Consider the following 15,892-nt stretch of genomic DNA (forward strand, 5'->3'; position numbering starts at 1 on the left):
TTTTTTTTGTTCACGGAAAACATTAGGCCTCTAAATGAATTTTTACCACAAAACATTTTCATTCAGCTGAGGGCTCATTGCAGAACAATGCAAAACGTTCTGCTTTGGAGGGCCAGCATGCCTGCCTTATTATTTTCTAATATGCTGTCTGATGCAAAAGGAATATAGCAAGTTATTTTGATTTGTCAAGCCCTAGCTCGTTCAAAATTATTACCATAGATGGTACTGTTACATAATTTCACTCAAGCAATTAATATAAGGCATCGTTATACACAGACAGCATCACTAGAACCGAATCATGAGCATATTGATCCTCCGATATAACGTACAGATAAATCTCTGGAACTTTCACTGACACATTACACTCAAACCTTGCATAAGTACCTCTTTATAATTGATTTTAATCAAGATGTCATTTGGCCTAAACAGTTTAAGCATGCAAATTCGTTTGCGTTCCTGCTGCAGAGATCATGCACCATGTGAAACATAAAATGTCAATAAAAAAACTACAGGACCAAATACCATTAGCTTGGAACTAAAATTTAATACACATTATGAAACTAAGGAAATCTAAGATCTAATTCCGCAGTGGACTTTCAGATTTCTTAAAAGCAATGTAAGATTCGTTTCCGCTTATAATTGCTTTGACATCTTCAGCGTCTAAAGTTTCATATTTCAACAGTGCTTCGGCTATAAGTTTATGCTCTTTGCCGTGAGTTCGCAGAATACTTTTCGCTCGATCGTAAGACTCGGACAGAATCCTTTTCACTTCCGAATCAATAGCTTCGGAAGTTGTGGAGGACAAATCACTGACGATAACAAGAGAGTTCTTTTCTTCGTTGAATGTTCTTATGCCAACTTTCTCGGACATGCCCCACTCCTTAACCATATGCATTGCGATATTCGTGGCCTGTTTCAAGTCACTGGACGCTCCCGACGTGATCTTATCAGAACCAAAAATCAGTTCTTCGGCGGCCCTGCCTCCCATCAAAGTATCCATCTGAGCAAGCATCTGAGATTTTGTGACATGGTAGTGTTCTTTCTCCGGTATATAGGCGGTGTGGCCAAGCGATGGACCCCTAGGAATTATGGTGACTTTGTGCAGCGGATGCGAATCTTTTGTGTAATGGGCGACTAAAGCATGACCACCTTCATGATAAGCGATGATGATGTTGGCATCTTCATCAGGTATGCGGGATCTGCGCTCGGGACCCATCAGGACTTTATCCCGGGCGCTTTCTAAATAAGCGAGGGTGACTGCTGCTGCATTGTCAATAGCAGCACGCAAAGCAGCCTGATTAACCATATTTTCAATGTCAGCGCCAGTGAAACCAGTCGTACCACGAGCAAGAACATCGATATTGACATCTTTTGCACATTTAACTTTCCCGAGGTAAAGCTGTAATATCTCTATGCGGCCCCTGAGATCTGGAACGGGTACTGTGATCTCCACATCGAACCGGCCGGGTCTCAACAATGCCTTATCAAGATCATCTCTCCGGTTCGTAGCTCCTAACACGATAACCCCTTCGTTCTGACGGAAACCATCCATTTCTGTCAAGAGCTGATTTATCGTCTGATTGGCATATGGGTGAAGGAGAGAATTGCTACGCTTTGCACCCACGGAATCGATCTCGTCAATGAAAATCACACAAGGCGCACGTGCTTTAGCTCTACTGAAAAGATCCCGCACCCTCCTAGCTCCTTGCCCGACAAGTATCTCATCAAACTCTGGTCCCGCAGCATGGAAAAACGGTACATCTGCTTCACCAGCAACAGCCCTTGCCAACAATGTTTTACCTGTCCCAGGTGGTCCAACGAGAAGAACACCTTTTGGTAGTTTTCCTCCAAGAGCCGAAAACTTTTCTGGATTTCTCAGAAATTCCACGATTTCTTGCAATTCTTGTTTCGCTTCATCAACGCCTTTCACGTCTTCGAAGGTGACATCGATTTCCTCTGGGAAAACTTCGTTCGCTGTCCCCATGAACACACGTCTGAAAGAACCGCTCATCACAGACGATAAAATGTATAGTATGAGTATTATCCCCAGGACGTCGCGGAAGATATTAAAAACGTTCAGTTTTGTGCTAGTCTTTTGCTTTGTATCCGCCGCAGTGTAACCTTCCGCAAAAGCGATCCTCAACCGCTGCTGCTCGTCCGTTGACAAGTTCTCATCTGATAACAAACTCTTCAGCTTATCAGAGTTTTCGGCATCGGTTTGTGACTTTGCCTTCTCTTTTTTCTTCCAGCCTCTCAAGGTGAACAGTTTCTCAGCGAAGCTTTGATGGGATGGCGTAGCACTTGCAGCTTCGACGTTCGACCTCAGACCGGTAACTTTTTTGAAACTCCTCGTCTTGAAATTTCTACGGTGATCCAATCTGAAATTTTCCAGCACGATAACGGCAGATGAGTCGAAGCTTCCAGCATCTGCGAACAGCAGCGATTTAGGGAAACCGTGTTTGTTCTCGAAGAAGGACCAAGATGACGCTTGGGAGATGGGGCGAAGGCTCTGTGATATTGCTGGGTCACAAATGTTGAAACTGTTGAGTGAACAACTGGAAGAAAACAGCTCCAGGGATTCCAGATTCCTCACAGTCTCCATCAAACTGGACTCACAGCACAACGTCAGGTCGGATTCTTGGCGAGATTTGTGGTTATCTCGCCGCCAACGAACCGAAACTTTGCTGGTGTAACCCGTGAGTATGGACACGGCATTCTTGAGGGGAGTGTAAAACTGAGTGGACAATATGCTTACCGGTGAGCTACAAAATTGAAACATTTCGCGATCTAATTATAATATTTACTAAAATACTGATTTTTCAGGATTTTTATGTTTTAAAAAATGCTTGATACTGTTTTAATTGGTCACTTACATGTTCTTTAAAGGATACGATGGTAAATGACTAATATTTACCTTGTGAAAATATTAACCTAATTGATGGAGAGAAAAAAAACATTTCCGTTGATCACAAAAGCTAGGTCAGTTGTAGTGTCTTTGATCTAGACGCCCACTTTCAATTTCAAGACTAGGTTTGTAGCGCCATCTTTATAAGATTGCGATAAACTATGAAGATATGGGGTTAGAATGCATGAAAATTCGGCTGACCGATCATTTAGTTTCATAAACGCATAGGCGTACCCAGAATTTTCTCCAGGGGGGGGGGGGGTTAGGGCGTATCCCAATGCAGGGGCGTAGCCAGAAATTTCGTTCGGGGGGGGGGACCAAAGTGACAGAACAATGGATTTGGCCATCTTTTTCCCTTTTTTCGGTCATTTTCTCACATTTCGGGGGGGGACCAGACCCCCAAGTCCCCCCCCCTGGCTACGCCCTTGTCCCAATGCATGAACGTAATGTTACACAACTAAGATCAGGGGCAAATATAAATAAAATATTTTCCAAACGAGCTTTAGGTGACCATCGGTGCTTTCATTTCCAACAAAACTCATTAATGGCAATAAAGCGACATGGCCAGTGTTGGTAAAGTAGTGGTCCTATCTTTCAACATTATAAGGGGTCACAAAAATGCGTGCTTGCCCCAGTTGACGAAGCGTCTGTTTGTGGTTCTGGCTAGGACTATAGCTCTACCAAAGGGTGGGGCTGACCGGGCTCAGGACGAGTCTTAACCATTTTTTCCGCATTATAAATTCACCATAGAGGAGCCCGTTTTAACCTGTTCTAGGGGGCCACTACTGCAGGATGTGGGGCCATGATCCACCACTAAACCACACACAGGATCGGTTCTGCAAATTGTACCGCCTGAGGCGAATAATATTTTGCTACCCTTGAGATACGAATTTAATACTCAAAATTATTTCGATGATCTGCGAGAGTGTCACAACGAATCTGGCGTAAAAATTCTGCCTCTGTAAACATGCCTCCCTATGCGGCTGCCTCGTCACCTCATGCCTGGCGCCAGCCCTCATCGCACATGCACCTCATCCATATTCTTTTACGGAACCTCTGACGAATGGGTAAATGTCAGAATGTGAATGTACGAACGCCATCGTCACCACACAGTGGTGAGATATCAGATTATGTTGGTTTTCTGTTGTTCTCAAGTTCGGGGCGTGAATCCGAGCTGACCGTTAAAAAGTCCCGCCACAGAAAGCAGCAGGCCCATAACGATACAATTATTCAACCAGTACACTTCAACCATAGTTTGAAAAATTGATGGCAGTACTATAGCAAGCATCACACAGAAACAAACTTCATGTTAGGTTCGCAACACACACGTACAGTTTGGGGCCGTTCGAGTATTGCGTCAGCAAATTTTTAGAGATTTTTGACCCCCTCTCCCTTGTCAGCGAAAGTCAGCAAAACTCTGACCCCCGTCTTGTCAGCGAATTTTCGTCAGCTCTGCCCCTTACCTCCTAACGCATATTGGTAGGATCAGAGACGTTAGTGGGGGGGGGGGGACATGTGGAGGTTCGTGCATCCCCAAGATGATCAAAAATTTATTTTTTTTATAACAAAAAATATTTTTAAAAAAATTAAAATTTCGAATGAAAATACCTTTATATGTTATTATAATGAAGTTAGATCTTAGACCTTGAAATAATAACTCAGCAAACCCCTTTCGTCAAATAACACTGCCAATTGCACGAGCAGTAGTGCGTATAAGTCATGATTGGAATAAAAACATAGGAGTTTGACGAAACCTTATGTGTGACTAGCACCATTTCATGGCTGCAATAAAGAAACTGATATGGATCGAGAAATCGTAGTGTTTTTGAGGCGGGCCTAGACAATACCGTCTAGAGCTCTAGAAGGTATTGGCTTAGACCATTCCCCCGCCCCCCATAAAATATTTTTTGATTGAAGTGAAAATATATCTCCACCGTGATGAAAGTACAATGAAAAAGTGATAATATATAGGCCTACCTCCACCTATTAATTGTAACAATATTTTACAAATTATTTAATTAATTATATGAATTTTAACATCCGAAGTCATTCTTACTTGTCCCTTATCAAAGAGGGATTGTATCAAGACTAGCAAGTATCAAGTATCTAGCATTAAATAATAGAATTATTTTTTATTACACGTGCAAAGTAACAATTTGGAGGGGAGAAAGAAAAAAAATGGACAAGAAAATTTCATTTTCTTTAAATTAGTCCAGGTAGGACTGGTCTAGGTATATGATGAAAGCAGGGGCGGCTCGAGCTTACCTGCCGCCCGGGTATGAAGCCTCATATGCCGCCCCTGGCAGGAGGCTCAGAGACCTTCATTCAATGAAGCGGACCTCGAGATAAATCTGATTTTTTTTCAGGAGAAAGCATCAAGAAGAAACATAAGAAATATAAAAATATAATATAATCTGATATTTTTCTCAAGCCTCTTAATAACTACTTTCAAATTTCTTTCGTTTTTAGCTGGATATGTACTAAATTTGAGGCCCTCAGAAAATTCTTAACTGCCATAAAGTCCACTATATTTCGACATATCACACTCACCCCCTACGACACAGCTCTTACACTGAATGTTTCTTTACAGAATTTTTTTTCACAATTTTTCCATATTTGGAATAATTGCGTTCCTTCCATGTGTAATCATGAATTTTAGCATTGTGATATTCAATGCTAAAACAACATTGATATTCAATGCTTTTATGTCGTCCGATATATCTTTGCAGAGGTTTCTAATGAAAGAAATTCCTTCACCAGTTCGTCTTTAAGACATCGTCGCATTCTTTAGCCAAAACAGCGATTTTTTCTTGCGCGTCGTCTTCAAAAAAATTAATCAGATCTAGGGAGACAAAGTTGCACGCTGTTTCTTAGAACTGCCTGAATCTTTCTGTTAAGACGCATCCTATATTTTTTGTACTCGACAGAAATACCGCACTTTCCCGCTAATTCGGAAGCAGTTGATTCTAGAGTCTGAAATTAACTTTCATATTTTGACGAATTTCGTTACTTAAGAATGCATTCTGCACTCATCGTAATGAGAATTGATGAATTCGGTGTTGAAGGTGTGATTGAGGTATAAATTCATGAACCCTAGCATCTCCAGCGGCGATGTTTTGACGCAATACATTAAGTAACTTTATGCTACTATTTGGGGAGGAAACCAGGGCTGAACGAATCTATTGTCCGACAATCTTGGGGCATGTAAAAATTTTAAATACCCGACACTATAAGTGAATTCAGACTCTTCGAACGGGGGCGGGGGACGTTACGAATAATCGAAGTAGCGTATATAGTGAACGGGAGCGAAGTTCTACCTCCACCCATGTCAATATTACAATTTTTTTCACTGAACAGGGAGGGGATGATCGTCTCTATGCTCCTCTTTCTCTGCCTATATGTGTATCCGGCGCTAGTACATAAAATATTGATTCGAGCATCTAAATTTTTGGAAATTTGTCGAGTCTTGGAGCAACCAGTTCTTGGTGTTACTTCAACTACCATTTTCAGATACCCGATGGCAATAATGTCTTGTGCCAGAGTACGATAATTAGTGATATATCTGCAACTGTTTTTCTAGTGCATACATATATAGATTTTGCAAAATCACTGCTCCTGTATACAGTATTAACATGATATCGCTTCGAAGATCTCAAAAGCATACAGTAGACTCTAATCCGGCGCATATAAGACTAGGGTTATGATGAAGTACTGAAATCACCGGATTACTGCAAGGTAGTTAAAAAAAATTTAAATGTGCTGCAAATTTCTGTGCACATAGATACGAACAAGGCGCGATTTCCGCATGGGCGGGGGGATTTGCCCCCGGGTATCATAATTTTGGGGGCCCGGAAGTTAAAACATATATTCATTGATTAATGAGACATCTTTGACCTAAGTTGCAAGAGTCCCATGATTTGTGCTTTCTCCATGGCTCCCCATATCAAAATCGGGCCCTGGAGAGGCTTCGGTGCTCATGAGCACCGAATTCTTCCCCCCCCCCCCTTGACTCATTGCTGGTTTCCAATAGGTCATCGCACCGCACCTTATCCTTCCAGTGCATGCCTGTGAAAAGCTATGGGAGCTCACAGTGTAACTACGAAAGAAACCTAACCCACCCCTCTCCCTCTTCTAAGCACGTATTGACCCTCAGTAAAATCAACATAGAACGATAGCACGAGAGTAAAAAATTCAGAACTTGTTTTTTTGTTGCAATTTTTGAAGACTTCGTTAGTCATTTTTAAGAAGATAGGCGCCAATGTTGGCAGAATTTTGATTGGGGGAGCATTCGCTCTCTCTGCTCCCCCTCTGGAATGGGTAGAAAATAGTTCCATTGGCCAAAAAAAATCAAACTGTATGCTCTGGAGGGGCACAAAGTACGAAATGAAAGGGTGAAATTTTTTTTTTTTTGTTAGGAATTGTTTGGATAAATTATGAGGGAGGGGCGTGACACCTACCAAGGGTAGGGCTGACAGGGCTCCAGCTTGAGGCCCGGGACAAAATCCTTATAACTTTCTTTTCACTCTATAAATCAACTGTAGGAGCACCATGGAAAATTTGACACGGGCCCCTCGAAAGATTTCAGCTTAGGTGCCCTGACACAGGATGCAGGAGCTATGGAAGGGGCAATAGGTAGGAGACGCAATAAGTCCCACTGACTTCCACAACAGGAGGAATGATTTCTCTTGTGACACTCATTGATTTGGTTGAATCCATGCCAAATTGCGTTTTTGCTTTGATTAGCAACAGAGATGGTTTTACAAAACATTGATTTTGATAAATTTATATGTAATTTGTTTGAATTTTATTTTACTTTTCCCTCAAAAATCGGTAGGTGTCATAATTTTAACCATACATTTTCTGTTGTTCCATAAAATAACGTGAAAATATTTTTTTAAATTTCCAATATTTGGTAGTTATTTTTTGCCGTCATAAAACAGCTTTAAATTTTTGATATTTTTTACTTTGCTCCTTGTGATTTCACTAAAATTTGAGTGTCTTACAATTATGTCTCGCACTGTACATCTGGGAAAAGATTCCAATGTGAATGAAATAATCGGGCTCGAGTGACAGTCTGATGATGATTGGAGCGAAAATTCCGCTCAACGTATCTGTGTTAGGCAGTGCCGTATTTTAACGCAATGGGCTCACCAAATCAAGAGAATCATGTAATCAAGAGAAAAGGGGGGCCTCACAAAAATGAGAGTTGAAATTTTCATAGAGTATGCATGTAAATTTGCCTGGTAGTGGCTCAAAACCACTAACAAGGCTACTCTTATCCACTTTTGCCCCTACTTGATGAAATCTTAAAATTTAAAAAAAAAAAAAATTGACATCAGTAGATGAAAAAAATGGATGGCATAAATTACTAACATAAAAAGAAAATGTGATTCAATTATTTCCCTTTATTCAATTACCTTTCCTGTCTCTTGTATATAATGGCACTGGAGTGAGAACTTAATAGCGATAATATTTTTTGATAGAAAGTATCTCAAGATGGTGGAAACAGCAATAAATGTTGGATTATTAAAATTACTACTATGAAAAAACCATTTTCATATCAAATTTTGAGCAAAATTCATTAATATTTGAAACACGATTAGAAAAAACTCTTATCAATGAAATGTTATTTTCACAGTAGATTTAGCTAGTGATGATGCAGGTTTGGTACCAAAATATGAAGGATTGTACGGCATGCTCATAAGTTATACACAAATCAGTGGATGTACGTGTGAATTTTTGAAATTTCATTCTACATAATATTGGGTATAAAACACTGTAATTAGGCAACTATATGTGATAGACCTCAGATTTTGATACAAAATTTGAACAATACATATTATTAAAATTTTATCATACAATCCAATGATTTTTTGAAATCACGTTTCAAACTCAAGTAAAATGTCAAAAAATAGCATTCTTCGTCAAACGTGTTTGAAGTTTTTATTCATGGATGACTTGTATGTAAAAACGCAACACTAAAGTGGACGCAATTGTGGTTCTAAGCTTCTGGTCTGTTTTGTTTGAATTGCAAGAAATAGGGATTTCATAAAAAATAAAAATTGATATTTTCTTCCAAAATGATATATAAAATATAGTCGAATACCTTAAATAAATCAATAGAAACAAAGAAAGAGCGATTCAGGCATATACATCACTTTATTTGCGAAACAAAAACTAAACAGAAGGAGGAAAAAAAAAAAGGCAATAAAGGGCATTTCTACACACACACATACACTTTTTTTTTCACACACAAACTCTTACAAACACTGGAATAATGCCTCTGTAAATGTACACAAACAATAAATTAAGCATCTACTCCCGAAATCTGGCATCATCGTTTCTGAAATTCCACATATATAAGGTCATGTAAACCTAGTTATATAAAAACTGTAAAATCACAAAATAAAAAATAAACCACTACACATAGGTTATCACATCAAAAATTTTGAAATTTCGTATACATTTAAAAAATGTGAATTTTTTTCAAATTACCCCCTCGAAGAAAAACAGCGGCTATTAACACTGAAAAAATTGTACTATAACCAGTTTATGTCACAGGCCATATCATTTTTTAACAATTATTTCATTATCCAAGAAACATTTATACTTTCAATATGACAAGATTTTTGTTTTTGTGGGAGAAAACTAATGTTTAAAACCAAAAATTAAAAATCTAAATTGCACATAGTGTTTGTTACGCTGGGTCATCATCACGAAGGAATTTTTATATATCTGTAACATGTTCCCGTCAATCATTCTCCACTGGTAATAGAGGAAGGGGGGAGGAGTTACACAGACAAAAATATTTGCGAGGCACAATCCGTCTTTAGAAATTCACTCCAATAAGGACTTGATATATATAAAATCTAATGCATACAGTTACATAGCATAAGACGACATCTCATTTGAAAGAAAAATCACCATATTCACCGAGAATTTTTTATTCATACTAACATTCAAATGCAAACTTTAATCGCATATGTAAGAGTTGTTTTTTTTTTTGATAATTTATTTTATAATTGTAATCATGTACAGTCAAACTCTGTTGTAATGACACTTCAATTATAACGTCAATAACTGACGGTCCGTGCTGATTTCCATAGATAATAATGCTAATTAACCTTGCTTATAACGTTAATGGAAATGCAACAAACTTGGAGATAATAAATTTTACTTCGTTTTCATTTCAATGTCATTTTCCTCAGAAATTCTAAGGATTAGAGCTGATCTCATTCAGGAAACTTTTGCTTGTTGTTGCATTTGTACCTAGCATTTAAAAAAAAGACTTTCTCATTGAAATAACCTGTATATATGAAACAGACATTGCTGATTATTTCTTACAAAAATATCTCATTTTTCAGCGAAGCTTACTTTAATTACTAATCTTTGTTAGAACTGGTGACGAAGGTAATTTGCATAATTTACGTTATAATGAATCTACACAAATTTATAATTTGTGTATATATCCATCTTAACATACTTCCCGTGTTTTTTTTCTTTAAATATATTTTAGTACACTCACCGTATCAATGTATTTCTCGTCCAAATCTATGATGCCCTGTATTGGTGATAGATTTTCCCTATTTTTCTTGATTGCAAATAAGCAAACTTAATCGTAATGAAATAACATTTTCATGCACAGTATCTTGATTTTGCATCTGATTATATTTTCCATCAAAGAAAGGTCTTAAAAACATTACAACTGCGGGTTACAAACGTTATGACATCTCGGTCATAACGACAAAATTGCTTGGAATCTTCAATGTCATTATAACTTGAGTTTGACTGTGTATTATATTTAAGAAATACTCAATATACAAGCACACATTTATCTTTCTTTTTTGATGTTTTCAAGTCTTTTGAATTTGGCTGAAGTTGGTTTTCTGCAGTTCCCAGCTTCGAGGCGTGAATGTGAGCCGATTAGCAATTAAAAAGTCTCGCCGCAGAGAGCAACAGGCCTACAATGGTATAACTATTCATTCATTATACTTCACTCACTACGAGCTGAGAAAAAAACTCATAGTTTAAAAAAGTGATTGCAGGTGGCAGCACTACACAGAAACTTTACAGAAGGTTCACTATAAGTACACACACATTCCAACATGTACCAATTTGTAAGAAGTTCCGCAGAGGAATAGTGACAAGGTGCATGTCTGGTTTAGTAGTAGTCTTTTTAACTGAAATTATGAACATACAAGACACTAAACTGAAAATTCTCACCTCGAAAAGGTTTAAGAAATTTAATGGGAAAATAAAACATCATTGCCACTTTTATCTTGTCTCTATAAAGTCTCTGTATTCAAACGTGAAAAATAAATAAATAAAAATATAACAAATATCTATACAAAAAAAAATTATATATATATATATCTCATAACATTACCATTGGCACTATCAAAATAAAATAAAAAGAGTTCAAACTTTTCAATCATGTGAACAGTTATTTGAAATGCTAGACATAATAGTGAAAATACTATGAAATGATACTCAATAGCAGCGGTTCTCAACCTTTTTTCACTTGCGGAGCCCCGTAGGCATATTTTTTATTTCTCCATCAAAGTTACTCTAATTTACTTTCATTATTCAAAAACATTTATAATCAGTTTTTTTTTTTCAAATTTACAGTTTTTTATATTTTCCTCGAGCGGCCGTGGAGCCCCTGGAGAGTTGACACGGAGTCCCGGTTGAGAACCGCTGCTCAATAGAATTTGTTATATAAGATTTATCATACAGGTAAATTATATAGGGTACATAGATAACACGGCGTATGATATTTCACTGGCGAACCGTTGATACTAGAGGCATACTTCCAGTTAAAAGAAGTATCCAAATAACGTTTAGTATTCAGATATGCCATTCATGTAGTTAGGGATTATATAGTTATTAAAATATAAATGTTAATTTTTTATGCGATCCCCCCCCCCTTCTCTAAATTCCAACTAGAAAGTTGTTGCCCTGTCTCTACTGATGCCAACAAAAAAAATCCAAGTTTCTAAGTGTGATATTAGTTATCGCCAGTTAAAATACCAAACACCTCATTATCTATGTACGCAGAATCAACCTTTGGAAGGGAGGGCATAAAAATTTTCTTCCAGAGAAATTTTGTGTTACCCCCCCCTTCGAAAAGCATCTAAATTAACAAATATAACATAAATACAGTATTTTGTATTTTAATTTTTTCACCAAAATATTAATTCCCCCCCCAATTAATTTTGTTGTCTTGGGAGGGGGCACGGCCCCATGTACCCCCCCCCCCACTTATGACTCTGCATGCTGTATATCAGAGTTGTATAAGCAAATGAAATGAGCTATTATAAAAATGATTTAGAGTCAAAGTTATCAAAATAATATCACCAGATTCAAAATCTTCAATAACTATTCTAGGCTGAATTACAAACACCTTCCTAAATTTTAAACATTACAGTTTAATTAGGTATGTTAGATTAGGTATATTTCCATGATTCAGTGAGTACTGACGTGTACCCCCCCCCCCCCGTCTCTCATTTCTCCATAAATAACGTAACATTGAGTCAAATATAAAATTCTCATAAATGCAATAAATGAAATTTGTTTACAATGATTAGGTTGCTAATTTGAGTCAATCTCCAAAAATAGTTATTGTAGTGACACGAGATTTCATCAATGAAATCTCAAAACATTTATTACACACTGAATGAAAGATTCAGCAATAAAAACTCATTAAATGCATTAATATCCATCGTATTTTTTGTCGCTACAAACAAGTTAAATCGCATGAACTGACAAGTTTCAAAGAAAAAAGGATAGCTCTTATGTCTATGCAATATTATGAAGGACAATATTCACTGGAGTTCATTATTAGTTTTTCAAAATTGATTGTGTGAATAAAAATTTAAATTCAATATAAATTATCGCCATCATGGAAAATCAAACAAATAAAGCAAAACCTTTCTTGTCAGCCTTTTATGGTGAAATTGAAAAATTCCCGACATATTTAACAATATCATATTTCGAACTGCGTGCATTGCTATCAGTCAGAATTTTGCAGAATACTCTTTACTGAACTACAACCTTGTGTGAACTATCTGTAATTCATTTCATGGGCAAATAAGCGTAACTGCATCTAGTGTATCAATGTGTGTGTGTGTACAAGTAACAGTAAACACACATATTGTGAGAAGGGGGAAAAAAACAGTATAACAACACAAATCCAATTTGTTTAAGGTAAAACATGGAGCGATTTAAATTTGTGTATCAAAATTTAACTCGTAGCTTTAATTTCAATACATTTGCTATTCGAATAAGTTTTTTAAATTTTGTTTTTTGCTTATTTGATTGTGTTTTGGCTTTCCAAAAACTAGCAACAGCTAATCACGACGACGAAAATAGATGCCATAGAGGAAGATGAAATATATATAATCTGTGTCACGTGTGAGCTATTTTGAAGCAGAAAAGAACCAGATTAGTCATGCATATTTGTGGATCAGATACAGTGGTACCTTGAATTACCAGATTAAATTGTTCCATAAAGTTACTCGTATCATGAATAATTCTGAGTCAAACTTACTCATATAAAATAATGAAGATACAATTAATTTGTCCAACATATCCCCCTTCTACAATAAAAATCAACTACCATATGCACAGGCGCAAGAAGCATGCACCTCCAAACATTCCTCTGGTATCCTATTCTAACAAATGGGCTCATTTTCTTAGTATATGTGTGCCCCTCCCCCAACATATTCATGAAAGGTCTTTCTGTCATGGGCTCACCTACTGATAAGCTTTGTGAGGGCAGAGTTCCTCTCTCACAATGCAATGTGCACCTTTGAATACTGTTGCATGGGAAGTCTCAGGCTATCCCAGCACCTCCCATGTTTTCTTTGTACCGTTCTCTCTGAGAATGAGAAAGAATGTTGTGTAAGTATATTTGCTTACAATACATGCTGTAGGCAACGACTTATTCAACTCCTCTGGGTGTTTTGTTCTCATATCTTCCATTTTCATTAATTGGACGAAAGTCTGTCAATTTTAAAGTATATTTTTCTCTGGCAAATTAGATTACTTGGAAGGAGATACTTGTAGAACATGGTACCACTATATTTGAAATATACATCATGTTTAACTTTTTTTTTGTCCTATTAGATGAGATATTTTACTGTATATTTAATGCAATATACATTATCGAAGGATTAAGGTATCTAATTTTCCTCTCCACAAACACAAAATCACAAATTGCACGAAAAGGTTAAAAAAGCGATTAGTGAAACAATATAAACTATACAAATGTACATTCCATTCATTTGAACCACAAAACACATAGCGAATAAACATTACAGAATTTAGATGGGTATCGAATACAACCTCCAGTTCTGCCCCGGTACATATACCAGACGAGAAAATAGTAATATTGAAGAGTCCTCTAACATGATTCATTACAAAGTTGCATAAAGCAACTTTTTACACAGTTAAAAATAATACTGAACTTGCAATATTCTGATCAGAAAGTCTCTCTCCATATGGTTTTCATTCCTTTCTCGGTCAGATTAGTTCTCCTGTGTTACTAGTTTCCACTTGATCATACGTAAAATTTTTCTATAAATCAAAACAAATATTACGAAACAATTCACTATTTGCTTTTAAAATCATGAATACGGGAAGGGGGGGGGGGAATTCCTGATTTCATTGACGAGAGTCAGAGGCAATCAGAACAATAAATTATCAGAAAATAATATATGCAATTCAGGTTCTCTTTTTTTTCTATCAAGCAATACCACAGATATTCATAAAATTTAATAAATAAGCTTTATATTGTTCTCCAGAAGGCATTTAATAAGGACCTAATTTATTTAAGCCTAACACCACTTTATTTTTGAATTTATTAATACTATTTCCAAATTGTATTACAGTGAAACCTTGATATAACGACACATATATATTTTGCTTGAAATATCCTTCAATATATTTTTGAACTCGCACATTTTAGTTTTTTGAAGGCCATCTTAATGATATTAGTATTTATTACAAACAGATCATCGAAAGTCTCAATGAAGTTTTTGGAATCACAACTTTTTACACTGAAGTTTATTATAATTTTTTTACAGGAGCAATACATCTGAATTTTATTTGTCAACTAATCAATTAAAACTTTTGCAACGAAGAAATATTTAAGAGCACATTGTTTGGTGGTACTAACAACACAATTTAGAAAAGATGCCAACAGCTGCATAAATTTGATGGCACATGAAAATATGTTGCCTCTGAATAGCATGATAATCCCTCTACAACAGTGATTCTAAGCTGCTGTTTGCCCCAGGGGTGCCAATTATCAGATTGGCTCTAGTTCTTGAGATGGAGTGAAAATCAAATTTCAATAGTAACACATTAGCAATGTACAAATCCCATTGTTGAGAGTATGCATTATCTCAAAAACTAGAGCCAATTCATAAAATAAATGCCAGATTCTGAATCAGCACCCCAAAATCACTGAAGTATCTTTGCCAATGATTTAGTATACTTCTTAATAATATACACTTCGAAACATGATTTGTATCCTGCTTATGCTTTATACCAGTTGTTCTCAACTGGGGCCATATGGCCCCAAGATATTCCAGGGGGCCATGGAGGAAAATATCGCAAAAGGGGAGCCACGGCTGGTGATAAGGGGGGCCATGAAATTTATTAAAAGTGATTAAAAAAATTAACTTCACACAAAATGCATAGAATTTTTTTTTTTTTTTTTGAAAATTTTCCCCTATTTAAGTAATATTAACATAAAGATTTGATTGATTTTTGATTGGTTGGCAGGATATTTCAACGCTGAGCACAAGGATCTGAGTAGTTGAAAGATGAAATTTAGCACTTGAAGTATCAAAAATTTTAAGAGTTTCATGAAAACAATGATTTTTTTGTGTGTGTGTTCATTCAATTTCTCATAAGTAGGTCTCTAATTTTTGACCTAAAGATGAGACATGTTGCTGATAAGTTATTAACTACATTTCTTCT

The 15,892-nt window shown here is 36.7% G+C and overlaps 1 protein-coding gene across 1 annotated transcript; it reads right to left on the bottom strand.

The window, feature by feature from the left end:
• Window positions 1-524: 524 nt before the first annotated feature.
• On the bottom strand, window positions 525-2,974 carry YME1L (ATP-dependent zinc metalloprotease YME1L). Its single transcript, XM_089237981.1, has one exon. It carries the CDS (start codon window positions 2,777-2,779, stop codon window positions 578-580), a length of 2,202 nt encoding a protein of 733 aa, XP_089094107.1. The 5' UTR covers window positions 2,780-2,974; the 3' UTR covers window positions 525-577.
• Between the last annotated feature and the right edge of the window lie 12,918 nt (window positions 2,975-15,892).

This window comes from Pholcus phalangioides, unplaced genomic scaffold, assembly GCF_987345545.1.
Source record: "Pholcus phalangioides strain wild (caught in Gottingen) unplaced genomic scaffold, Ppha-v1.0 ptg000010l_1, whole genome shotgun sequence".
Classification (NCBI taxonomy): Eukaryota; Metazoa; Arthropoda; class Arachnida; order Araneae; family Pholcidae; genus Pholcus; species Pholcus phalangioides.

Bases quoted from the DNA above. Each gene is read 5' to 3' on its own strand.
- YME1L (XM_089237981.1), bottom strand. From the start codon at position 2,779: ATGTTTCAATTTTGTAGCTCACCGGTAAGCATATTGTCCACTCAGTTT.